This window comes from Chrysemys picta, chromosome 4 (assembly GCF_011386835.1).
Source record: "Chrysemys picta bellii isolate R12L10 chromosome 4, ASM1138683v2, whole genome shotgun sequence".
Taxonomy (NCBI): Eukaryota; Metazoa; Chordata; order Testudines; family Emydidae; genus Chrysemys; species Chrysemys picta.
The window spans coordinates 42370950-42398269 of NC_088794.1; the positions used below are offsets into that span (position 1 = coordinate 42370950).

A 27320-nucleotide genomic window follows, 5' to 3' on the forward strand; every position below is an offset into this window, starting at 1 on the left:
CAATTAAAAGCTAGTCAAGGTATTTGTCATAGTTTTAACATAATTTTTAGTCACTGTTAATAAGAATAATTGGCCCTGTTGTGCCATCAATTTTATGCAGAGCTCCCCATTGAAATCAATAGGCATTATGTTTTTTAAATGATAGCATTATAGCGCCTAATATTAGTTATAAATGGCCCTGCCGCAAAGCACTGATGGACAAGTCATAATAATATAGTATAAAACACAATACAAATGTCAATATTACAACTATCTGCAACAAAAAACATTAAAAACCAGAGGCAAACTCAGGCAGATGCATGTGGCGGCTGGGGACAAGGGAAGGTCCAATAGCCGTCATAGCAAATATATTTTTAAAATACTTCTTTAAAAGAATATGATGGGAGAGGAACTGAGACAGATATCAAGGAGGAGTAAGTGCCATGCCTCGGCAGTCACCATAACAAAGGCTTGATCAGCTGCTGACCTAAGCTGAGATGACTGAATACCGAAAAGGTGGCTGAGATGGTCAGGAGACAGGAGCAGGTTAAGCGAGATAATATATACTGTAATGGGCTTTGATTTTGAATTGGCCTTGCTGGTTTTTAATCTACCCTTTATAGAAGTCATAATAGAGAATGCAGGTCAGACGTAATATGATCACAGTTGCTCAATCCAGTGAGTAAACGCATTGCTGCATTCTGCACAAGCTTCATGCGACGGAGGAGCCCTGCTGGAAATCTTGTTGGGAGGGAACCGCAGTAGTTGAGTCTCATGTTTGGCTATTTATTCCTAGTTAATAATGTAATACTAATTATAATCAACAGAATGTGCGTTGAAGTTGTAATTGTTTCTTTAAGATTTTCCGTATCCCCCTCTCTCTCTTTCACACACACCAACATATGCTGGTTAAGTATTGTAGGGCTGCTGGCACAGATTTGATGTTGTGAAAAAAGCACTGAAGAATTTGTTTCCAAAAAAACAACCATAAGAATTACATAGATTTCAGCAACACAGAAAACAGTTATGTGAAATATCAAGACTCTCACCTGTCACTGATTCTTATTAATAAAACTTAAAGAATTAGTGGCCTATTAATATCAATTGGATATTAATAAGGTCTAACAAAGCATCTTGTTTTGTTCATGTTGCAGTGCATTGTGGGAGGGAGTGTGGTTTAGATACTAGGGAATAGGTAGGGGTGGGGGTCAGTAATCCTGCGCTCTAGTCCCATCTCAGTTACTTATTTGGTGCTTTGCTATAGTCACTGAAGCCTTAATCCTGCAAGCTGTTCTGCACAGGTGGATTCTGTGTCCACCCAGAGCCCTTTGCCACCTTGCTACAGGGGTCTGCCCATGTGTTTTTATGGGAATGCTCCTAACACGCAGATCACCAGTGTGTAGGATTTGTCTCCATTAACATATCTGTAAAATGGTGATAACCATTGTCTGGGTGTTTAAACCCCAGTTATCACCATCCTGTCTAAGCACTTGCACACCTCCCACAGGTGTGTGAGGCTTAGCTGATGCTTAGCAGTCTGTGAGCTTTTGATGAAAGATGCCCTGTTAGTTGTATTAATTAATATTGTACTGTGTCTCCACACCCCAGCCAGGAGCAGGGCCCTAGTGTGCTAAGTGCTGTACACACATATAATGAAAAAATGACCCTGCTCAAATGTGTTTACAAGCAAAGGCTGAGGCAGGAGACAACAGTTGGATACCACAAACAGACAGGGGGAGCACAAGGGAATGTTGAGACAGTGATGTGATTAGTGACTAAGCATTGGTCATAGCATATCGGCTGCCTAGCCATGGTCAGGTAGTTTGTGGGTATCACAACACGGGGGGTTTCAGGAGGTTATAGTAGTGGCTTTGTGGATTTTTTTATGAGTTCCCTCTAGAATGAAAAGAATTATTAGTAACGTTGGCTTTAGAGGTGGGACAAATGTGGATGAAGCCTCTGCAGTTGTAGGTCCCAAAGGCAGTGTGATGACTCTACTAAGGAGTAAATCTGCTGCTCTTCTGACCCTTGCACTGGTGGGCTATAGGTTGCCAAGACAAGCAGGTTCCATGCCAGTTGGGGGGATGGTTGCAGACAGATGTAGGGAGTCTGAGGGTGGTCAGGGATGAGTGTAAAAAGGCAGTTGGAGACCAAGAGGGACAGGCTGAAGGGAGCTGTTCCTGGGCAGCTGGGCTGTGATGACTGAACTAAAGAAGAGAGGAAAGCCTGTCTAGTGGTTAGGGCAATAGTTTGGGACTACTGCCATATTCCCTGCTCCTCCACAGATTTCCTGTGTGACGTTGAACAAGTCACTTAGTCATGCAGTGTCTCAGTTCCCCATCTGTGACACTGGTATTTTAATGCTCCTTAACCACACAAGAGTGTCATAAACATAAATACGTTAAAGTGTGTGAAACGGTCAGATACTATGGTAATGGGGGATGGGGGACATAAGCTCGGGCAGTCCCTGCAGAGCAGATTGCCTGCTTGTGGTTTGTGACTCCCTCTGCTGAAAACCAGCAACATTTAATGTATATAGTGTGAATGAATAAATCACACTAGAAGATGCCTGACTCCATGAACTCCAATTTCACTAGCAATGGAAACTGACCTGCTGCGAGGCCCTGAAATTAAAGGTAAGAGTCAATGATTCCCTTATAGTGCCCCGTTTGTGTATCATCTTCCCTCGGCAGTTAATGCTATGGGGCTGGGAACAACAGGAAGAAAATAAGATTTTATGTTTTTAACTAGGTGGAAGATGGAAACAATGAAAGCGAGGGGGCCATGAGGATGGAGTGACAGGACTCATGGGAAGAAGGGATTTTTAAATAATGCATTTCTCTTCCTCCCCCTCCTCCCCCTTGCAGTGCCACACTTGTGTTTCCTCTAAAATTTGCAAGATTAGCACTGATTAGTGGCACTCTCTGCATTTTGACCTCACACACTGGCTTCCATTCGGTCAGATATAACTGCCCCAATTTGAGAAGTGTAAAAGACCATGTCCACAGTATATAGAAGCACAACAGGCCTGATACAAAGGCGATGTAAGTCAATAGAAAAACTCTCATAGACTTCAGTGGGCTTTCGATCAGACCCAAAGGGCCTAACCTGTCTAACTTCACGCAAACATATAGTCTCATTGAAGTCCGTGGTGAGAAGGAGTTAACCCAAAGACAGAAAACTGAGGGGCCAGTCCTGCAGTCGTTACTCAAGTGAAGCTCCCACTGAGATCAATGAGAACTTTGCCTGAAAAAACACTAAGAAAATATTTCAAGCTTTAGGTCCTACAAGATTATGTGAAGTGTGTTCAAAATGTCTGGTGGGTGTTTTGTTCACTGTGTGTAACAAATGACTCTGTGTACTATTTTTGATGTTAGCAACAGGAGAAAGATACGTGATACAAACCTATACACCCTCGCCGAAGCTGTGCTATTAAAAGAGCAGAAGACATTCTTGAGAGTGTCTAGATATCACCATCTCTTAGCCGTGCTGGGGGTTTATGAGTTGCTCTATGCAGTTCTGGCTTACCGAGACATTTTCAAACCACTCAGAGGCAGAAACACAATAAAGCTTTAAAGAACTGTCACACATGTGAGTCTGTAATGACAGACTTGGAGGAATTCCCCAAGGCAGAGCACTTGCAGGCTCTCTTTACTCCGTTTCCTGTTTGTCTTCTGACACACCTATTAATACTGAGTTCAGTCAGCAGATTAAAATATCTTCACTTACCCATAGACAGTAACTCTCTGAGGGCTACATGTTTCCTACCTGCCTCCTTTCCTGCCAAGGAGAGGGGGGTTCTAGGTGACCCTGACCTGGGCTGTAGCCTGCATCCCATCAGAGCTGACCTCTCCAGTCCTGCCTTGTGCTTTTCTGATATGGGAGAGGAGGGCCGGGGGACCCCCCAGCCAGACTAGGCTCTAAGGAAAACTGCACTCTTCCCACATAGCCAGATAGGCTCCCAGTGGGACACTGGATATGGGAAGCAAGGGACACAGACCATTCCTTTCACCTGTTTTTGTCAGCCTAGCTCTCTCTCTGAAGCCTGAAGGGGCAGCAACTGCTGCAAACACCTCAGAAGGAGAAACAGAGCTGAAGGAGACAGTCTCCCCAGAAATCAAATGCAACCCTGGGACATGACTGGGAATTACATGGACACATTTTTGAGCTGAAGTGTTAGTCAGAAATTTGAAATAAAGTCTGGAATTTTCCCCAGCAAAGTTCTGCAGCAGGAAGATCTGGCTTAGCTGCCAACCACTGAGGAGGCAGAAAAAATTGAAGTGAACTGTGTGGTGTTCAGGAATCACTCTGTCACCAAGTTGCTTGAAAGAGATCCTCTCCATTCCAACTGTCCCTAACAGAATACGGGTTTCTGCAGCACCCCACCCCAACCTTCCTGTCTGGGGAGCTAATCCACTTCAAGGGACAGTTCCAATGCCTGACAGGTGGTGGTTCTGCCCCCAGGCAGGCTCAAGTACCCATTGTAATGGATCTATGGACCTGAGCACTCAAAATAAATTTTCTAGTAAGCACAGATACATTTTCCTAAAATGGTTTGGCAGGGATAGGGCCTGCTGCAGAGACACACACATAGACTGAGCATTTGGTAAACTCTTGGCCAAATCCCACAGACTCTGCACCAGCTGCACAAAATTCTCATCCCTCAGTCTGCCAGCCATGGCTGGCCTGGTTTCCATGGTACCATTGGCTCCCAGGGCTACAACAGCAGTATTCTCTGATCCATGATGTAGTCGAGACCACAGAGGGCTATTTAATGTACTTCTAAGCAGAAATATTTTGTTATTTACATGGAAATAGACTTGCCTTGGAGGGGGCAAGGTGCTTAGACCCTTTCCCCTGAAATCTCCCTGCTTTATGACTGCCTAGTGAGCAATGTGACCCTTTCCTTGTCTTGGGAACCTTTCTGAGCATGCTCTCTTGATAGCTGGCCTTTTTAATCTGGGAGAGTGAGTCAGCTGTGCCCCTAAAAGAGCAATTTGGTCTTCAACAACTACAGGCTGCAACTCCTTCTCACCTTTCCAGCTAGTGAGTATTTAACTCTTCTTGTATGGTTTTTTTTTCTTTTCATTTTCTCTTTGCCCTGAGAAGCTGGTAAATAATCTCACAGATATGTAAACAAATTGAACAATGTCTCTTGTTTGAGGTCCTGTTCATTTAAGATAATTACATTTTTAACCCCAAAAGCTACTGGAATGCACACACAACACTGGGGTAGGATGTGGGTGGCTAGTACTCTCAACACCCCTTTGCTGATTTGGAGAATTAGCCCTGGAAGGGGTTTTTTTTGTTTTGTTTTGGGGGGAGATGTCAGTAGCTCTGCTGTTGGGTTGGAAACCAGTAGCTTGGAAGACAGGCTGAGTGGGAAGATAGATCCAAAGGCAAAAGGGTAGGGATTGGCAGTAAAGAGGAGATAGTGGGTGTCTGGTAAAGAAAAGGAGAGAACCAGCCTGGGGAGTAGGGGCAAGGTTAGCATATTTCCCAGGTGGATTGTAGATGGATAGGGAATAGGGAGAGTTCAGTGGATTGTGAATTGTCCCGAAAATTGTTTCTCTGAAATGATAGTTATTTTGATAGGAAGGGTCACAAAAATAAAACCCTGTTTGTTAACGTGTTTATATACTCTGTAGGAGTAACATCAAAGACTGCATTAATGGTAGATAGATTCAATTTACAATATTTGTCTGAAGTCTGTAGAATTTGCAGTAGGTAACTAGAAACCATATGGAATAGGCAAAATCTTGTCTGAAATTTATCTCTGACTGTTACAAGGAAACTGAGGCCCTGTCTACATGTGAGCATTCCACTGTTAGAATTGTCCTAGTTAGTGCATTGTGCTTATGCACTATGGTGCCTGAAAGATATCTTTGTTCAAATTAATCTCTTTAACTCTTAGAGTGTCTCTTCAGCAGTATATAAAAGGTAAAACTGTTCAATTTCATGTCAAAGTCCTATAGCCTGGGGTTAGAAATTTTAACCGGCTACTTTACACTCCAAAATATTCTGAAGACATCGTGAGCATTTGTAAGAATGACAGTTGCCACGGTAAGGTTTTTTTCTCCATTGCATATGTTTTTTTTTTTATTTTGCAGACTATAGAGTAGATTCATGCAGGAATCATCACTGTGTTTCAGATTATAATACAGCAACATAAATACTTGTATTTTGAAAGGTTTCCTAAATCGAAAACAACTAATGGTCTAATTGTCAAAGCATCTCTCATTGAAGCTGCTAGCGATTTTGGGATTACAAGACCTTTTGAAAGATTATTTGATTTTTCAATCTTGCATTCCAGTATTATGTCAGTACAGAAATCCATGAGAGCTGTGTGTGCACAGAATCATCAAAAATCTTCATAAACACATTACCAGAATTCCTTAATTTCTTCAAATATAGTATCAATACCTATCTTCATTGTTTAAGATTTTATAAAGAAACATTTTCAAGAATTTGTGGAAAGTTTACAGGTATCTTTCTGGGTAATCTACACCACACTGTGAAAATAACTTTATGCAGATTAGAACATAGAAGCCTTTTAGTTATGTCGAGGTGGTTACCTTCAGATTCACTCCTGGACTATCTGCCCCCATTATTACAACGAAAACTCACCAAGATACCAATACAGTTTTTAAAAACACGATAATTTGTCCAAGTCCCAGTGAACATAAATTTTAATTTTAATTAATTAAAACTGTATTGGGGACAACATCTTTATTTCAGAAGGTGGAGGAAGTAACTAGAGGGAACAGCATTTTAGACTTTATTCCAGCTAACAGAGATGAATTAGTTGAGAATCTGGCAGTTGAAGTCAATTTTAGTGAGATTAATCATGACATAATAGATTTCATGATTCTAAGGAAACAGAGGCGTGACAGCAGCAAATTAAGGACAATGGACTTTAAAAAGCAGATTTTAACAAACTCAGAGAAGTGGTCCTGTGGGAAGAAAATCTGAGCAAAATGGTTGTTCAGAAGAGCTGCAGTTTCTCAAAGAGACAATATTAAAGGCACAAAAGCAACCTATCCCAATGTGAAGGAAAGATAGGAAGAATAATAAGAGGCCAATATGGCTCCATCAAGTCTTTAATGACCTGAAAATCAAAAAGGAATCCTACACAAGTAGAACATGGACAAATTGCTAGAAATAAGTACAAAAGAATAGCACAAGCATGTAGGTACAAAATCTGAAAGGCTAAAGCACAAATGAGTTATGCCTAGCAAAGGACACAAAAGTCAATAAGAAAAAGTTCTATAAATACATTGTCCTGTATGATTTCTACAGAAGTTAGACTTCCATTGTTCCTGATTCCACTATGCTTAATTTACACAGAAGACAGGTAGATAGCTGTGACATTCCCTCTTGTCTGGGCAGACCGTATGGCCTAATATCAATGAGTATCCATAACTCCTATATAATGTTAATACATACATTTCACAATGATATTAATCACCTGTTTGTCATTAGCTTTCAGAAATGACCTCACTTTATATACTTGTATAATACAGTAATATTATATACAATCAGTTGATTCAGTTGTTTATCACTTCAGTTTCAGCCCCCCCTCCCCCGCCCCCATCTTTATAGATCAGTAAACTTTTGCAATGTATTCTTTGAAAAGTAAAACCGAGGACAAGCTTCTCTCTCCTGCATGTTTCTCACTTATATTCGGTTCCAGAGACTTCAACTCCCACCCCTTTGTTGAAGGACCTATCTGTCTCAGGTCGTAAGAGTTCTATGCCCCTGTGTCTGCCTAGTGATGGATGCCAAAGATGGCTTCTGTCCTTGCTTATATCTTCCAAAGCTCAATTACTTTGTTTCAGGAGGCAGGATGACCTCATACTGTTCTTCCCTTCTTGTGAGGTAAATACAAGTTAGGACAGATTAAGCAGAAGGGGTAACACACATTGGAGGTGGTCACTTGAAATGAAGTGGGCAGTTGGGAGTTAGTAGAATTATGCAGAAAGAAAATAAATAACACTTTGAGATTTTAACTCACTCAAATTTTTCCGCATCCAAGCAGATTCTCTATACTGGTTTGAGCCTTTAAATTTAGCTTTGCATATGAATTTCTTTCGAAGTTCCTCAACTTTAGGACAAAATGTTAATGTACTCGTGCAAAAGAAAAGCCCCTCTGGTCCCTTGGTCGCATCACTAATGAAGGGTTTCTCTGGCACTTGTTCATCTTTATACCAAATCAATTGTTTCAGGGAAGAAAGAATGAACTGTGCAAGTCAAATTAACTGTGCTCATCTGGTTTTGGCACATCTGTAGAACACAGCACTGGATCCAACACTGGCACAGCTAGAAAGGAAAACAATCAGATTTGCACACTTTTTAAAATTTGATGAACAATATATGACTGAGTCCTATAAAATGCTGAGTATCTCCTGCCAGAAACCGCATGCTATCAGCTCTTATGCTGGGGCATCTCTTAAAACGGTAACTGTTGAGGTTTTATAAGAGCTGATGCATTTTCCCAAGTTTTATAATTTCACTCAAAAGTAAAATATTTTACATTGTGCCAAATGAAATACTGTCCTCAGGTACATCAAAAAGTGAACTTAAAAAAATCAAAATCACAAAGTAAATGTAACAAAGGTTAAATTCTAGCTTCCCACTGGTGTATTCTACATGTATTTGTAAATGAGATATTTTCTGATGTCTGTTCAGGAAAAATCAAACCCCCTCCCACCAACAAGAATTCCTTTGGATGTCTATCAATATTATATACTTTTATTTAGAACAAAATATTCCCAAGATTATGCTCTGAATCACAACCTACAGATCTGAAAGCTAGCATGGTAAATCGACTGTGAGTATGCACTTTGCAGTATGCATTTGAAACATCTATATGCAATACTTACAAAAAGATGCAGTTTTTTTATACTATGAGGCTCTACTACTCACCTATGGCTCTGAACAGAAAGCAAACATTACATATTGGTACCTCTAACTTTGGGCAGAAGATTGCTTCATTGATACACTGAAGCTGCAACCTTACACATCTGTTCTGCTAAGCAGTCAATCCGTTTGAGAAAACTTGACTGTCTTCTCAATTCTAGACCTAACCCCTACATTTCAGAAGCAGATACAAAAAATCAATTAACTGATTCAGAGCTTGGCATCAAGAATGTCAGTGATTGGGGAACAGGTAATTCTGAATCTACATGTAACTCCTGAGGTTCCAACATTGAAAATGTGATGCCATGACATCAATGTCTACCTTAAGCAACTCAAACTTGTACATGTTGTCTCTGACACAGTAGAAAAGTTCTGTGAAATCTGGGCCCAATATACAGTAGTCTCTGGTTCTGAATGAGAGTTGGCAGATGTAGATCTTATTCCAGTTAAAGGGGCCACATTAATCATAGTAGTCAATGTTTAAAATAACAAATTTAAATGTAAAGTTCTGTATTATTAAATGGAAGAGCAAATATATGTAGGCCTTTCCACCTGAATGTTATCAGGTAGTAAAATAGGAGCTCTGAATGTTATTGAATACTATCTTATTGACACTCTTCTACCAACTATTGTGTAGTATATTCATCTTTAAATTCTGTTATCCCTATGCTGAACTATATCTGATGCAAAATATATATATACGTGTGTGTACATTTACCATGTTCAAATAAAACGGTGTATCTCCTCTCAAGGAAAAACAAGGAGTTGGGATTGCAGGGACTACCGATCAGTAGTGAGGTACATTGGCAAAGCTGGAGTGGGAACCCATCTACAGATCAGGCCATACCCACAAAAAAGCAGTCTGCTTCAAGCCATTGCTGCTAATTCTTCTTGCTCATAAGCATTAAGTTGTACAAAAATGTATGAAAAAATAGGGTTCATATGCACACATCTACCAAATTAGAGGCACTGTTACCATAGAATAAGAGTTGAATTGTGCCCTAACTTACATAACAAAAGGGAGCTGCCACATGTGTGTTCTGACCACCACCTGAACCTCATAGACTCATAGACTTTAAGGTCAGAAGGGACCAGTATGATCATCTAGTCTGACCTCCCGCATGATGCAGGCCACAAAAGCTGACCAACCCCCTTTCCCTTGACTCAGCTGTTGAAGTCCCCAAATCCTGTGATTTAAAGACTTCAAGTCGCAGAGAATCCTCCAGCTAGTGACCCCCGCCCCATGCTGCGGAGGAAGGCGAAAAACCTCCAGGGCCTCTGCCAATCTACCCTGGAGGAAAATTCCTTCCCGACCCCAAATATGGCGATCAGTAGAATGTGCCCATTGAAATCAATAGTCAAGCTTCCACTGACTTCAATCATGTAAGATAAAGACCCAGGTCAGGATAGGGGGATGTGTTGCGAAATTCATATCGCTGCATCTCTGAGAAGTAGCAAAAGGGGTGTTACCAGTTATCATTTGCTAATGACAACATATATGCCAGTGATTTGGGTTTTTTCAGAGGTTAAACATGCCACCAATTCACAGACTATGCCCTCTTTAGGGTGGCAGGCCAGTATACTAGCCAGGCATACTTCCTACCATCTGTAATTCCTTTAGACTCTATGTCCATATCAAGTGTACCCTTTGAGTTCTCCATTGCAAGAAGTACATGATATTTATGAATACTTAAAAGGACCTGTCATTCTCAAGCATCCATGTTTCTAGGAATTTCAAATGCAAGCTAGGGAAGCACTTTGTGACTCTAACATCTTATACGGGGGAGGCTGGGAACAAGGAGAATGACTAGATGCCAGGGAATTCAGTACTGATATAACAACATAGCCACATAGGCAGGACCTATTATCTTACCACCAGCAATGCTATGTGTACAGATAAGGATAACTAAAGCCCAGAGATCATCCAGGAAAGGAAGCCTGAGGCAGAGCGAAGGACTCTTATCCTCAGAAAAAAAACACCCAGCCTCACTACCCTGAAGCAAAACAAAAAACAAAAAAACAATTACTGCCTGAATTTCCCATCATGTGGATTTGCAGTGTGGAGCTAGACTCAATATTCATTTTGAGAAATGTTTTATTGTAATGCCAGCTATGAACCTGTCAACAGGAAACCTACTGCACTTGCAGAAGCTAAACCAACCCCTTCACATACTGTAAAGCACTTTGCTTACCTATGACCTTCAGGGTTCTTGACTGAACAGCAGAACATTGCTGAAGGGCCTTATGTGTCACTTCAAGAGAGCGCTCTGCCTTGTCAAGCTCATGCACGTCTGGAGATACATGAATAGTGCACGGAACTTCGAAAGTGCCATTACCTAGTGACTTCCAATGTATCTGAAACTGAAAATTCTTTGACATAGGACTGCAGCACTTTCCCCATCTCATTCGAGGGCACCCTTTATTTCACTGTTCCAAGAGTAAATTTTCTCCTTTTGTTCTTGTTGATACTTGTTTAGAAAAAAGGCTACACTTAAAGGTTTTAGGCGAAAGCCTGAAATCTGGCAATGCAAAAAAGCATCTTCCAAATGCTTCATTTCCGCATTCCCTACGAATGGTATTATTGTTGGTGGTGTGACAGGTTGGACCCCCTTTTCCGGGATGCTACTTGATGTGCTGGAGTCCTACTGAGCCTGCCCTTTCCACCAGCCCGGGTTTCCTCGCCCTGCTCTTGCTGTGCCAGGCTCTCAAGCCTTCTCTGGCACACACACAGGTAAGGCCGCATCAAGCTGCAGACACAGACTGCAACCAGCTCTGTGTGGAAAGACTCAGCTCGGGGATTATACCCAGCACTCACGTGCACATCCCTTTTGGGGTGCAAACCCAAAATAATATTGTCTTGTGCTCTATAGAGAAATCTGTACAGCATAAGCTCATAAAAATTGCCCTCCCCCCCCCCCCGCCACCTCCCAGATATGAGTTGCACAACCTGGGTTATGTTATAAACAAGAAATACGTTTATTAACTACAAAAGGTAAATTTTAAGTGATTATAAGGGATAGCAAACAGAACAAGGAAGATTACTGAGCAAATAAAATCAAACACTCAAACTAAGCTTAATACACTCAAGACATGGGTTACAAAATGTAATTTCTCACCCTAAATGTTATTTTAGGCAAGTTGCAGAGTTTCTGTAGCTTAGAGTTCCAGTTATTTCTATTTAAAGACTGGACCCCTTGTCTCAGCCTGGACTCAGCCCTTGCCTTGCCTTCAGCTCAATTCCTTTGTCTCTTCAGGTACTTTCAGCAGTCTTTCTTCTTGGGCAGGAAGGCAATGGAGAAGAGTCCTCTTTGTCTTACTCCCCAGCCTTAAATAGAATTTACATAAGGCGGGAAGCCTTTGTCTCCAGTGGAAAAGTACCAGCAGTGTCCAAGGTGGTACTTTGTACCAGGTGACATTGTCCAGTGACCTAGCAGTGTCAAAGCAACTATGAAACCAGGTTTATTTGCAATGTCCATAGGACGGAACTCCCAGAAGATAGGAGATCCACATCTTTAAAGACTCATTGTCTTTTCCTAACTGTCCATCAAGGCTGATTGCTTACTCTGTGGTGGGCATCTCCAAGTATAACCATGGTTGTAATTGTTACATAGTCAATATTCCTAACTCCAGATACAGAAATGATACATGCATACAGATTGGATAATCACATTCAGTAAATCATAACCTTTCCAATTATATCTTACATGAGTCATCTTGCATAAAATATATTTTAGTTATGCCATATTCATATCGTAGGCATATTTCTATAACGAATATGGAGTGTCACGTCACAGGTGGAACTGCAAGGAAAAATATGTAAATTAGTTGCTTGATGCATCACATTATGAAGAAAGACAAGTGAAAAAATTAACTGAAATTTTTCTATCTCTGCTGCATAACATTACACTATATTTCAATACACTAAAAACCTATCAAAATTAATTACATAAGAATGGCCCTACTGGGTCAGACCAAAGGTCCATCTAACCCAGTATCCTGTCTTCTGACAGTGGCCAATGCCAGGTGCCCCAGAGGGAATAAACAGAACACGTAATCATCAAGTGATCCATCCCCTGTCGCTCATTCTCAGCTTCTGGCAAACAGAAGCTAGGGACACCATTCCTGCCCAACCTGGCTAATAGCCATTGATGGACCTAGCCTCCATGAATTTATCTAGTTCTTTTTGAACCCTGTTATGGTCTTGGCCTTTACAGCATCCTCTAGCAAGAAGTTCCACAGGTTGACTGTGCATTGTGTGAAGAAATACTTCCTTTTATTTGTTTTAAACCTGCTGCTTATTAATTTCATTTGGTGACCCCTAGTTCTTGTGTTATGAGAAGTAGTAAACAAACTTCCTTATCTACGTTCTCTACATCAGTCATGATTTTATAGACCTCAATCATATCTCCCCTTAGCCCTCTCTTTTCCAAGCTGAAAAGTCCCAGTCTTATTAATCTCTCCTCATACAGAAGCCATTCCATACCCCTAATCATTTTGTTGCCCTTTTCTGAACCTTTTCCAATTCCAATATATCTTTTTTGAGATGGGGCAACCACATCTGCACACAGTATTCAAGATGTGCTATGTGTATTATGGATTTATATAGAGGCAACAGGATATTATCTATCCCTTCCTTAATTATTCCCACCATTCTGTTCGCTTTTTTGACTGCCGCTGCACATTGAGTGGATGTTTTCAGAGAACTATCCACAATGACTCCAAGATCTCTTTCTTGAGTGGTATCAGCTAATTTAGACTTCAACATTTTATATGTATAGTTGGGATTATGCTTTCCAATGTGCATTACTTTGCATTTATCGACATTAAATTTCCTCTGCCATTTTGTTGCCCAGTCACCCAGTTTTGAGAGATCCTTTTGTAGCTCTTCGCAGTCTGCCTGGGTCTTAACTATCTTTAGTAATTTTGTATCATCTGCAAATTTTGCCACCTCATGGTTTACCGCTTTTCCCAGATCATTTATGAATATGTTGAATAGGACTGGTCCCAGAACAGACCCCTGGGAGACACCATATTTACCTCTCTCCATTCTGAAAACTGACCATCTATACCAACCCTTTGTTCCCTATCTTTTAACCAGTTACCAATCCATGAGAGCACCTTCCCTCTTATCCCATAGCAGCTTACTTTGTGTAAGAGCCTTTGGTGAGGGACCTTGTTAGATTTCTGAAAATCTAAGTACACTATATCCACTGGATTCCCTTGGTCCATATGCTTGTTGACCCCCTCAAAGAATTCTAGTAGATTGGTGAGTCATGATTTCCCTTTACTAAAACCATGCTGACTCTTCCTCAACAAATTGTGTTCATCTATATGTCTGACAATATTGTTCTTTATTATAGTTTCAAACAGTTTGCCCGGTACTGAAGTCAGACTTACTGACCTGTAATAGCCGGGATCACCTCTGGAGCTCTTTTTAAAAATTGGCGTCACATTAGCTATTCTCCAGTCATCTGGTACAGAAGCTGATTTAAATGATAGGTTATAGACTACAATTAGTAGCTCTGCAATTTCACATTTGAGTTCCTTCAGAACTCTTGGATGAATACCATCTGGTCCTGGTGGCTTATTGCTGTTTAATTTATCAATTTGTTCCAAAACCTCCTCTAATGATACCCCAATCTGGGACAATTCCTCAGATCTGTCACCTAAAAAGAATGGCTCAGGTTTGGGAATCTCCATCACATCCTCAGCCATGAAGACCAATGCAAAGAATTCATTTAGTTTCTCCACAATAGCCTTCTCATCCTTGAGTTCTCCTTTAGCACCTCGATCGTCCAGTGGCCCCACTGGTTGTTTAGCAGGCTTCCTGATTCTGATGTACTTACTTATGTTTGCCAATGCTGTCATATTTTATATATATATATATATATATATATATTTTGTACTGCTAAACCATCCAGTTGAGTTCCCTTGATTCAAATGCCCCAATTTTTTTTTTCTTATCCACAGTTCTTGGCAGATAAGTGACTATATGGTCAGCTACTTACAGCCTCTGACTTTTCAGCCTGTTACATGAATCTCTCTCATGAAGGCGGTGATTTGGGCAGGAGTTACTTCTCCCTTTGTGTGTGTGAGAGTCAGTGTTTTTTCTGCACAGTTACACTAACAAAAATGCATCAGCATACTGTTACCACTTTAAGTTAGTTCCAGTTACTATTGATGCTGTGTTTGTGCTACTAAACCAAGAAAAGGCAACTTTAAGAGCAAACCTTTATGTGACAGTATGTGAAAGCAGAGCATTTCTTACCAAGCCTGTCATTTCTCCTGACTGATAGCTATCAAGTTACAGGTTGTTTAAAATGTTCTAGTCACATACAGTATGACCCCAATTTTTCCCAAAGGGCACCTGACACATTTAGCAAACATTGTTTTTTTCATAAGCAAGGGAGCAAAAGCGTGGTGGGAGATGACTAACCTTCACTTAATGGGTGAGTGGATAACGAACATTCCAAGGTTTTGATTATTGTTAGTTTGTCACTGGTGTTAAGGGTTAGAATTCAAGCATTCACAAGAGCTACTGGTTGCCATTAAGATATCCTTAGCACAGTGCACCTTTAAAACTACTTACTTTTCTTCAAACACCTACGGTACACGAAAGTACCCAAACCGAGCACAATAATACAGGCTAGTATTGTTCCAATGACTGCTCCAATTATAGTGTTCAAATGTGACTTGGGGGCTGTGAATGAAAAAAAATGAAGAAAATTCTGATTCTATGCTTGTTCATATTAAAAAAACAAATTTTAGTGGACTGCACCTACACTTTCACAGTAAATGATTAACTGGTTATTTTTCTTGCTGAGTATTGTCATAAGAAAGTCAAAGTAAGAGTAAAACTTCTACTAGCCACTACACTACTAAAGAAATCACAGAATAACTGCCAGGCACATTGTGTTGTATCAAACCACAGCTTCAAAATGCCTTCCCCATAAGTAGACAGCATTAAGGGTATCAAAATGCCCACTTAAAAACTTAAATATTAACAACATTCTATAGAATGAGGATAATAAAATGTAGGGTCAAGACAGCCTTTTGTAAAACACACCTGTGGATCAACTCAATTAGCTCAGAGAGGCCCTAAAATGTGGCATGTCACCCAATCTTACCAACACAAATATATGGCACTAAAATGGTGCATCCAGAAAAGCCCTGATATCAAAACGTCAGACCTTTGAAATGTTGCCACCACATTTCAACCCTTTCTTTTCACTGAATTGGCTCTCCTTGGCTGCTCTGCCACTCCTCCCACTCCCTTTCTGGCTGGCATGTCAGCAAGCGGACTGTTCTGAATGTCACTGCATGACCAGCTCTCCTGCCCTGCTGTCTATCTCAGATGACACCTGGTATCACTGCACCGCTGGGACAGCATAAGGTTGACAAGGTTCAAATTCCTTCAAAAGAGGTCTAGCCATAGCATTCTGGAACACATGATATATCAAAAGAAAGAAGATAAGACCCTAAATGGGAATGGATACCTGTGACAGTCAAGGTGCTATTGAGAAGTAACTTGGCAGGAAATGTTTTGTGACTCACAATACATCTATAGACATTTCCATTATCTTGCAAAGACGGTTGCAGCCTTAGTATGCTAGTGACATTAAATGTGCCATCTTCATTTTCTACAGAGGCTCCTGTGTGGATATCCTCTGCTGCTACGCTACTGTCCTGGTTATTCTTTGATATCTTCATCCACTTAATGTCAACCAAATTTGGATAGAACTTATTGACTTCACACGACAGGGTCTTCTCCTTGTCACTTTCTATTGTAACTTCCTCTGGAGACAGGCTGACTTCCGGTTGAGCTGTATGGAGATAAAGGTTTTATTACTGTCGTCATCATCAGGGATATTCTGGCTCTTTAACAGTGTTAATGTACACTGAATACACACAGTACCTAAATGTCTGATATGTGCATGTTTAATGTTCATTGCAGGAGTGGGGGGGTTTTGTTTTGTTTTTGGGTTGTTGTTTTTTATAATCCCCCAGAAACAAGATCACAGAAGAGAATATTCTTTAGAAAATAAATATCATTTATGATCATTAGGACTTCAGAAGTTTTGTTATTTTCTGCTCTTTGTAAATAAGTATCTACAAAATTAATAGAGTTTCTCAGATTTAGAGCATGTCTGGATATTGAAAATGCCACTGCAAGTCTGAGGATTGGATAATGAAAACGTTACCTGGCCAAAACCTTAGAGATTATGACAAACAGGCTATTTAGGCCCATATTTTCCCCTGGCCTGCAAAAAATTCATGGAAGGGGAATATTTAGACTGATACAACTATGGAGAGGTTGCAGGGCAAAATGAACTGCAGTCTTCTCTGCTTGTGGCAAGGAAAGTGACAGTGAATAAGGAACAGGGATTGTGCCCTTTTAAAGGCAACTATGATGGAGAGACATAAAAAATACCAGGATAAACTCCAAATACATTAGCCTGATGAAGACTGCTAATCCCCCTATAAAATCTCCTGCAGAAGGCTGGGCTCACCACACCACCACCATAACTGTTAGCACAGCTTACCCAGGTTCTGTGGCTATTCCACTGATATAATGCAATTCTCACCCCCACCCCATCCCCACAGAGGCTCAAGGGGGTGAGGAAATTGGTACCACTAAGATGGATTCTAATCTTCTGCCTTCGGGTCTCCAGGTGATGCAGTATAAAAGAAATGGTACAATAAAGTCACTTACCAACTACCTCTAAAACAGCTGTTCCATGAGCATCAGAAGGTGCGACAATAACATAGCACCTATATATTCCTGCTTCCTTAAACTGTATCTGTGGTAGAGAGAGTGCAGCATTTCCTCTTCTCAGGTCACTGTCAGACATACTGGCCCCATTTCTATGGGAAATATGTGCTCCAGCATGAAATGTGAATACTTTTTCTTCTTGGTCTGTCCTCGGAGTCTTAAGATACCAGGTAACTCCCACGTTCTTGCTATCCAGTTCTGCTGTATTGTACCCAGAGATCTTGCATGGTATGGAGATGTTATCATTCAGTGACACGATCAGTGGGGTGCTGCCCATCAACACTTGAAGAGTTTCTTCAAAAATAGAAAATGTATATTTGGAGCAATACATTCTAAAGGCAAGGTTCCTTTTAAAAGAGTTATTATTGGCTCAATGATCATGCAGTTTTTTAGTAGCCTGTTTCTGCACCCATAATCATTTATAACCTCTCTCTATGGTAATCTAATGAAAGCTTTCCTTCCTAAATTGATAATGGCTTTATGAATAACAATCTTTGCTTTTATTTGAATGAAATAATAGAGATAACACAGGCTAGTTGGGTGGCCCTGGCTCTTGGGAACTACAATGCAGGAGAAACTTTAGCAGTGAATACACTGCATTTTACATGTAATACACTGGAGCTTTGTGGTAGAACTACAGCAGCAAGTGATGGGGAAAAAATGTCTATTCTATCTATCTGTCCATCCCAGGTATATATATGGACCCCATTACCATAATAGCTGAGCACCTCACACTCTCTTATGTATTTTATCCTCACAGCATCCTTGTGAGGTAGGGAAGTGCTATTATCCCCATTTTACACATGAGGATATGATGCACAGAGAGACTGAATGACTTGCCCACAGCCAGCCAGGAAGGTGGCACAGAGAATTTAATGCAGGTGAGTTCCAGACTAGTGCCCTAAGCCAGGAGTCACTTGTCCATCTCCTTTGAAGGAAAAACTGTCCTGCTGGCTCCCCATCACTGCTAGGGAGATAGACACAACATCACCAATTTCTTTTGCCTTCCCCTTGAGGGGAAAGACAAATGAATAATTAATATAGATAGATTATTACAAAAAGTCTATTTTTGGAAATGACTCAGAATTTCACTGGGTGTTTCAAAATATCCAGGAAACAACTCCAGGATCTCCATAATCTCAATCTTTGGCAAATCTAAGTGATAACAGTAATAGAAATGGCACCATATGCACATTTTCTTGCTTGGCTGCCTATGGGGACACTGTCTCCATTCAGGTACATTTCTGCTCTTGTCCCTATTTTCCATTTGCCCGTGTTCTGTACACACAGGATGGTGTAATGCAGCATCACTCAATAATGATGAGAACTGTGACCTCAGCCTCTCAAATTTATGGGCTCCCTCTAAGACTTGTGCATTCACACATGGTTTAAAGTTATTGATTTTCAACTTTCTGAACTCAGACTCATACTGCTCACGTACCAGGAGCTTCAGGAATCCTTGTATAACACTCACTCAGGTGGAGAGATGACATGAGATGGCATGTGCTGAGGCTGAGGAAGATTACCAGGGGATAGAATGGAGGTTGTATCACTCCCTTACTGTACTCATTGCATTGACAAGACCTGTATGGACCATAGGAGGTCTGATGGTGGTCTCAAGAATTTAATTGTTACTGCAGAGTCCTGAAGCAGGGGGGAACCTACCCACCATATCTATGCAGCCAAATTGGGCTCTACAGTTATGGAGGCAACTTCAGCAGATATGGAGGGGGAAACTCCTCCCTAATGGGTCACCAAATAATTCATCCCCACCCACCCCACCAGCACAGAATTCATGATTCCTGAAGTGGTGGGGAGGCACTGCATACTCATAGTGCCATGATGTGTGTGGTGGTGGTGGGTTGGTTTCTTCTCTTTTCCCACTGCCCCCAGAGGAACTTTAGAAGGACTGTGCTCCCCTTATGCAGCACTTTCAGCTGACAACACTGAAATTAGCAACCAGGGGAGGTGATAAGGTCAGGTGGACAATTAAAAGGACATTGAAAAACAAAAGAAAAAGAAAAATCTTTTAGAACACAGGAATCCTCCAACCCCCTTTCCATAGCAGTGGCTATGGGATCCTGCTGGCCAAGTCAGGGAGACGCACTGGGTTATTGTGAGCTGATCTGAGAAGTAAGGATTTAAGTGACCTCCTTTTCTTCTCTCAAACAATTCTCCAACTTGCTTCTGTGAAGAAGAGGTCAGATGCTTCCACACTGAGCCAACTGTCCTGAAGATCAATCTGCCCAATTCATGGAACAGTTTATGTGGCAGTGAGGGATTACCCCTATCCACTGTTACTGAATAACCAGCCCTGAGGATTTGGTCCACCAGGAATACCTGGCATACTTCCCTTTTACATGTCTATTTTTAGTGGCCGTCTAGCCTGAGAGGCTACAACCCATCTGTGGCTTAAAAATAGTTCAGCTGAGAGCTTCTCAGCTCTAACTCTTAAGGTTTTGCCCAATAGGACATCTCTTAGATATGAAATCATTTCCTGGGGTAGAATATTTATTCCATGCTATTGGCACTATGTTTAGGTTTGCTCACATATTACAGTTTGGAGTGAAGCTTTATAGAGAAAATGTGTCAAATTAACCTTTCCGCTGTTAAAGGCTGTATGCACTTTTTGCTGTCAATAAGAGGAGACTCTGAAACTGTTCTGAAGGAGCTGGTACGGGCCATTTTCTGACCCCAGGTGATATTTCTGGACTAAATGCTGCCACCCCATAGCCCCACCCTCTTGCAGTTTGCTAATGCTCTTTGAATAAGAAAGGAAGGAAGGGGGCCAGAAATAAAGCGGTGTGTCAGGGAATGGCATGTGCCAGCTACTTCGGAACAGCCTAATAGTCATAAGGATGAGTCCCTTGACGTGCCAAGGATTTTCTGACAGCTACTCAAAGCCGATTCCTCACTCCAGGAGCATTTGCAAAATGGAAAATTGGGTGGGTGATATATGACAGCATGTTGCACAGAAGTAAAGCTTCAGGTCAGGGAGTGGCATGTGCCATCTACCGCAGAACAGATTAATAGTTGCAGGCATGGGTCAAGTTATTTGTCAGTTATACACCCTCAGACATCAGTTACTTATTGCAAGTGAGAGGCCATTACACCATGTGGGATTGGGGGTCTTGCTCGAATATATATTGTTACAACATCCAAGAGCTGGTGAAATTTCTAAAACTATAAGCCCGCAGCAATGACTTTTGATGGCCTTTGGAATAAAGACCTGGGACTAAGGAACCAGCTTCAGCCTTGGGACGCCAGAAGTGTCACCCCTGCCCCCAGACACATCCCCACCCACTCCCCCTCCGGGCGAGTGTTCGGGGGTGGGGGAGGACCAGGACCCTGGGCTGGGAGAATCCGCAGGCTCAGGAGGACCCCAGTGACCCTGCCCCTATAGCCTCTTTGCCAAGGGACAGCCGAAGTTGGACCCAATCCTCCCCCGCCTTATGGGACCCGGGATCCCTCCTTTACCTGCAGGCTGGAGCGCGCCGCTGAGACACAGGAGCAGCCCGAGCAGCCGGCAGCACCGCCCGGCAGAGCCCGCTCCCCACCCCATGCTCTGAGGTAGAGTGGGGGCTTCGCTGGCCCAGGTCGTGGCAGTGACAGGGCTGAGCGGTTCCCCTTCATTTTCCTCCCTCGGACACGTGCCCCAATAAGGCAGCGCCCCGGGCGGGGCTGGGAGCCAGCAGGTGGCTGCTGTGACTATATAGGGCAGTGACCGGGCTGCAGGCACTGTGCAGCCACCCACAGTTCAGTGCCCCTCGGGCAGCGCCTGGGAAATGTACCCGACCGGCCCGGGTTAATCCCCGCTCCGCAGATCGGGAACTGACCCTCAAAGACTGGCACCCTCGTCTCCGTGTTTAGGGACTGTTGCTCAGTGCCTGGGCTGACCTAGCGGGTATGTGCTGGACTATTGCTAGCACCAGCGGGCGTTAAGAATAGATTTGCAGCCTTAACTCTGGATTTTCTAGCTGTTGTGAGTTTACATCACAGACTCCCACCGTCTCATCTGAACGTCCTTTTTTTTTTTTTTTTTTTTTTTTGGTTGATTAACTGGCCTCCTTCATCAGCGAGCAATATGCAAGTTATTTCATTTAAGTGATCGCCACTTTCTCACGCACTCCACATTCACAGGCAGAATTTGGTAAAATAAAACAAACAAACAAAACACCAGCCATCTGGTTCTGAGTTCCAATTTTACCCACTTACAAATTAATCTGTACAAAGTATGACTGAGGCAACATTATCCCACAAACACTGCACTGGGCATTCTTAATTTTTACCAGTGACCAACCCTCTGCCCCCCTCCATTCCATCAACAATCCCTGCCTTAAAAGACTGTAAAATCAATGTTTACATCTGTTGGAAATCTCAGAATTCTTACCCAAGCCAAGGTGCATTCAGCTATTGCCATGCCAGGCAGTTGGAGAAGGACAGGAGCATCAAGGATTCCATTCCATTCTCACTAAAAAGCACCATTTTTATTACTCAGGGTGGTAGCAAAAAGTATGTGCAGTGTTGTTTGTTGTCAGACAAATGGAAGTCAATTGCATTTTTAAAAGGCATGTATAACATTTTAAGCAACATTGGGCATGCTAAATTTATGTTCTGTCACTTAAATTTCAAATCAGATTGTTCTGTTGATTTGCATGATCATTTGGTATTGATTTATCCTGATTGAATGATGCTTTTTCTTAGAAACCAAGTCTAGCATATAGCAGGCTGTTTTATTTAGGGGGTTGCAAAGAATATAATAAATTTCTGATATGTTAACATTTTTAAAACACAAATGCTATCATAATTTAAAGAAAGGCTCTAACAATAATTATTGCAATTAAGTGGAATTGAATAATGCAAGACCAGGCAGCAATATTTGTGACAAATACAAAAGTTCCATGAAGATGTCTGTTTAGGTTACAGTGCTTAATGTCTTAATGAACTAAATTTAGGAATTCATTTACTCTACATGTTGTATTGTGTGGATCCAACTATTGCAAGTGCAATATGCAATGTATGCTTTTCAATACATTAAAACTCCTCTACAGATCAGATCTGAAAACTTCTTGATTCAGACATTAGTCTGAGTTAAAGTTAGCAAAGAAATGGTCACAAGCAAATCAAACTGCCACTGACTGTTGCCCTGGTGGCAGGAGACCTAGCGGGCTGCACGAGTACACAAGTCAAGGGGGAGTGGCCAACTTACAAAACTGAACTGCCACCACTAACTGCATGTCTGAACTGTGGAAGACAGAGCTGCAGAATACATCTTTTCCCTCTTGAGATTTCAGGCCCTGATTCTAAGCCAACTGAAGTCAATGGGAGTCTTTGAATCCAGGGTGAAATCCAAACCCCTTTGACATCAGTGGGATTTTTGTTATTGATTTCAATAGAGCCAGAATTGCATCCTCAGAATTTAGCACTGTGAATAGATTAATGGGCCAAGAAGCAGGTCCAGATGATACATGAATTTTCTTTTGTCACGTGTATGAAGCATCTGTCAATGTTCAAGTGGTGACATGCTGAGAGATGTAGTAATCCCTTTTCCCTCCCTGCTTTCAATGCCACCTTTTCATGGACACCTTTCTGAGCATGCTCTCCTAACAGCTATGTGATGCTTCCCAGAGGTACCCAGGATTGTGAGACACCTCACTACCACCTGCCTTTCGGGCAAGGAAGCCTTGTATGTGCCTCCTGTGAGTCAGTTCCCTAGCACCACCAGCCTCTGGCCAGGGCAGGCTCCAGGGTTTTGGCCGCCCCAAGCAGCCAAAAAAAAAAAAAAAAAAACGCGATCATGATCTGCGGCGACAATTCGGCGGGAGGTCCTTCGCTCTGAGAGGGAGTGAGGGACCGTCCGCCGAATTGCCGCCGAATAGCTGGACGTGCCGCCCCCCTCCGGAGCGGCCGCCCCAAGCTCCTGCTTGCCAGGCTGGTGCCTGGAGACGGCCCTGCCTCTGGCAATACAAGCCCTGCCTTCCAGCCTTCTGCAGGCCTTGCTCTCTCTTTACAGGTTAGCGATAGGCTCACTCCAACCTCAAGTCCTCCATGGTGTTTCCCTAGTGTGCCCAGCTCCTGAGCTACTGGACTCTCACAGAATTCCCAGATCCTCTGCTCCCAAAGGAGCTGTACACCAGAGCTTTCCAAACACAACTCTGCTTAACTCAAAGCACTTCATTTGTTTATAGGGAAAGCAAGTATAATTTTATTGAACCAAGACCAGAGATTCAAATGATAGCAAGCAGCAATATTGAAAACAAGGTTACAGATAAAATAAAAGCATGACACACATACTAGAGCCTGAACTTAACTAATAGGCCATTATTATATCATAAGAGCAAAAGCTCACCCAAAATCCTTCCAGTGTATTACACACGCCTGGTGGGATATTTCATTCATGAAGCAAGCCCGCTGTCAGCTTCCATCCTCGGCGAAAGATACCAGGGTGTACCTTTGCAACCCCAGATATATCAAAAGAGCCCTTTGATCTTTATTCCTAAACCAGACACCATCTGGTTGTATGCTCCTTCCTGTAGATTTTATGATCCTTTGTTAATTTCTTAATCTTGATTATCTGGTTGCTTAGTATGCAAATGGGCATCCATTGTGAAGTATACAATATTCAATTTGCATACAACCAGACAGATAGATAAGCGTCTCCTGCCTGTCTGAAGGAAACATGTTTGTCACCTCATGGTGACCTGCTTTAACTCACAGACCTTAAGAACATAATTTCCAGTATAAGAACATAACTCCTTATAATATTATCTTTACATACATTTTGAAATGGTTATGATGAGCTGGGGGTTTGTGGCTCTTAGCAGAGATCTCACATGCCACCCTTTATGAATTATCATGCATATAACTGACCCAGGAGATCCCTATAAGGCTCTATGCACTATCTATGCCTTCTGCCAAGTGGCATCAAGAGGTTCCTGTGTCACAAGCTGGCCCTTTCAATCTGGAAGCAAGAGCCAGCTCCATCCCAACAGAGCAATTTTGTCCTTAACAGTTACCAGCTGCAACTCCCCCTCACTCTTTCAGCTAGTGGGTACCTAGCTCTTTTTATGTTCTTCCTCTTAATCGGGCGTGGAAACCAGTAACTGGGGAGACAGAGTGAGTGGGAAAATAGATCCAAAGGCATAGAGATTGACAATAGAGAGGAGATAATGGATGTCTGGTGATGAAAAGAGTAGGGGCAAGGTTAGCAAATTTCTCAGGTGGGATGTAGATCGATAAGGGCTCAGGGAGAGGTCAGTGGTTTGTGACTTGCCCAGCAAAAGTGACAGTTGATTTTGCTAGAGAATGTCAAAAAAACAAAACCCTGATTGGTAACATATCCGAAGAAGTGGGCTGTAGTCCACGAAAGCTTATGCTCTAATAAATTTGTTAGTCTCTAAGGTGCCACAAGTACTCCTGTTCTTTTTGCGGATACAGACTAACACAGCTGCTACTCTGAAACTTTGTAGGATGAACATCAATAATTGCATTAATGGTGGATAATTGAGCATAAAATAATTGTCTGCAGAATTCACCATAGGTAACTAGAAATCATAAGGAACAGGCAAAATCTTATCTGGAATTTACCTATGACTGTACAGGTAAACTGAGGCCCTGTCTACATGCAAACATTCCTCTGTTAGAACTGTCCTGGTATTGGCAAGAACTGCTGTGTGTCCACACACAAGTTATCTTCCCTTGAGGGTTCTATGGATATCGATAGATTGAAATTACTCCGATACCCATCCTGAGTAATTCGGCACTGGAGTAAAGGTTATATTTTACTTCAATGATGCATGTTACGCTAAACTTTTATATTTAGACAAGCTCGAGTGCTCTTAAGATTCTCTCGTGATTTTTGGTCTGTTCCATTTTAGGGGATCATTGGGGTGGAAAAATATATTTTTTATTTAAATTATTTCCTATTTTAGTGTATTTCTGCTTAGCATACATGGTGCTTGAAAGGTAGAGTGACTCTTTAACAGTATATGCAAGCTAAAACTATTCAACTTCACTTTATAGCCCTGGAACTTGGGGCTAAAACTTTTCACTAGCCCCTTTGCAATCCAAAATATTCTGGTGGCATCATGAGCATTTGTGAGGAATCACCCTGCAAGGACTTTTTTCCCCCATTTGATACGGTGTGTTATTTTGCAGACTTTAAAGCACCATCATTGTGTTTCATATTACAATATAGCACCATAAATATGTGTGGTATAAAAGCAGATGCAGGAACAAAGAGTGTATAACATCCATCTGACTTAGTTTTTCTTTAGAATACTAGCAGCGAAGACTGTACTTCAGGTGGTCTTCTGAAAGGTTTCAGAATCTAAGAACAATAATAGGCTGATTTTCAAAGGGCTAAACCCTCACAGTGCCCACTGAAGCTATTCGTGATTTTGAATATACACAATCTTTAAAAAGACTGATTTCCAATCTTGCGCACCTGTTAAATTCAGGACAGAAATCAGTGAAAGCAGTGTGTGCTCAGCACCATTAAAAATCAAGTCACAAACACATTACTAGAGTTCCTTAATTTCTTCAAATATAGTATCAATGCCTATCTCTATTTTAAGACAATATAAAGGAATGTTTTCAAGAATTTGTGGAAGTTTACACATATCTTTCTGGGTCATTTACATCATACAGTGAAAATATCTTTATGTAGGAATGTACATACAAGTAGTTGCCCTTTAGTTTTAGCCAAGAGATTTTCTTCAAATTCACTCCCAGACTATGTTTCCCTATTGCTATAATAAAACCTTCCAAGATACTAATAAAGTTTAAAAAAAGATTTCATATTTTTTTTCAAGTCTTGGTGAATATGCATTTTAATTAAGGATTCACTCTGTTGGTGTTAAAACCATTTTCCTTCGTTCTTTTATCATAGGATCATTACAGTCTCTGGCCAAGAAATTGAAGTAAAAAATACTCGAGATGGGGTAAAAGTGGTCTAGACAACTTCAATCCTGCGGAAGAACTTGGGTCCTGAACAGTCCATATTTTCTCAAACCCTGGTTCTCCCGAGTAGTGTATTTGTATACGCTGATAAAGTTTTAATTCCTGAAAGAGGTTTTTTTTTTAAAATGAGGTAACTGTTCACTGAACCCTTGAAGCACTGAAATAGAGTTGCTGTTTGATGGCCACATTCTTCACTGAAGGGAGATTATGCAAGTTTTAAAATGTATGAATCCTCAAAAGATTCCTCATCGTTAGAAACCTCACATCTGATCTTGCATTCTTTGTCCTGTTCTTCAGGTTTAAAAGTTACAGAAGTAATAAAACCAGACTCACAGTCTGTGTTCTCTATTCTGTCTTCAATGGGGTATTTTCCCTTAAACCAGGAAACATAGGCACTCTCTGTAGTCCATCCATGTACAAAACAGCAAAGTGTCACATCCTCACCAGCCTTTGGGTTGCTAGTAATGCATTCTATCTTCAGGGTGTTAATCTCTTGACTGATGGGTCTAGGGCCTAAAGATAGATACAATTGTCAGAAAAAGAAGATTACAAATAAAGGCCTCAGTACCAGGACCATTTCGTTAATCAGCTGCATTCTGCTGTTAGTTATATATTTTCCATTTACATGTCACTGATATCTTTTATGGTTACACTGATGTGATGGAGTGTGGACTCCACAGGGACCCTG

General features: G+C 41.5%; 2 protein-coding genes and 1 long non-coding RNA gene across 4 annotated transcripts in view; 1 reads left to right on the forward strand and 2 right to left on the reverse strand.

The window, feature by feature from the left end:
- The first annotated feature begins 4893 nt into the window (after positions 1–4893).
- Positions 4894–26609, forward strand: LOC135983003 (uncharacterized). The gene is made up of 2 exons (XR_010600501.1): positions 4894–5025; positions 26562–26609. It is a non-coding gene; the product is annotated as an uncharacterized LOC135983003 (long non-coding RNA).
- On the reverse strand, positions 11851–21553 carry LOC101950645 (natural cytotoxicity triggering receptor 3 ligand 1). Its single transcript, XM_005308694.5, has 5 exons — positions 21149–21553; positions 17612–17965; positions 16395–16721; positions 15488–15598; positions 11851–12698 (listed from the first exon to the last, which is right to left on the reverse strand). The coding sequence occupies exons 1-5, from the start codon at positions 21231–21233 to the stop codon at positions 12682–12684; spliced, it is 894 nt and encodes a 297-aa protein (XP_005308751.2). The 5' UTR covers positions 21234–21553; the 3' UTR covers positions 11851–12681.
- Positions 23849–27320, reverse strand: part of LOC101950930 (uncharacterized) — a 35222-nt gene continuing 31750 nt past the window's right edge. For both annotated transcript variants that reach the window (XM_065592108.1, XM_005308695.5), the window contains exon 11: positions 23849–27145. In XM_065592108.1, the coding sequence (XP_065448180.1) occupies positions 26838–27145 (308 nt within the window). In that variant the 3' untranslated portion in view covers positions 23849–26837. The remainder of the gene's footprint in view (positions 27146–27320) is intronic.

Coding starts and splice junctions, on each gene's coding strand:
- LOC101950645 (XM_005308694.5), bottom strand. CDS start 21,233: ATGGGGTGGGGAGCGGGCTCTGCCGGGCGGTGCTGCCGGCTGCTCGGG. Junction 17,966..21,148: donor CGGCGCGCTCCAGCCTGCAG/GTAAAGGAGGGA, acceptor CTATTTTTGAAG/AAACTCTTCAAGTGTTGATG. Junction 16,722..17,611: donor AGCTGTTTTAGAGGTAGTTG/GTAAGTGACTTT, acceptor ATCTCCATACAG/CTCAACCGGAAGTCAGCCTG.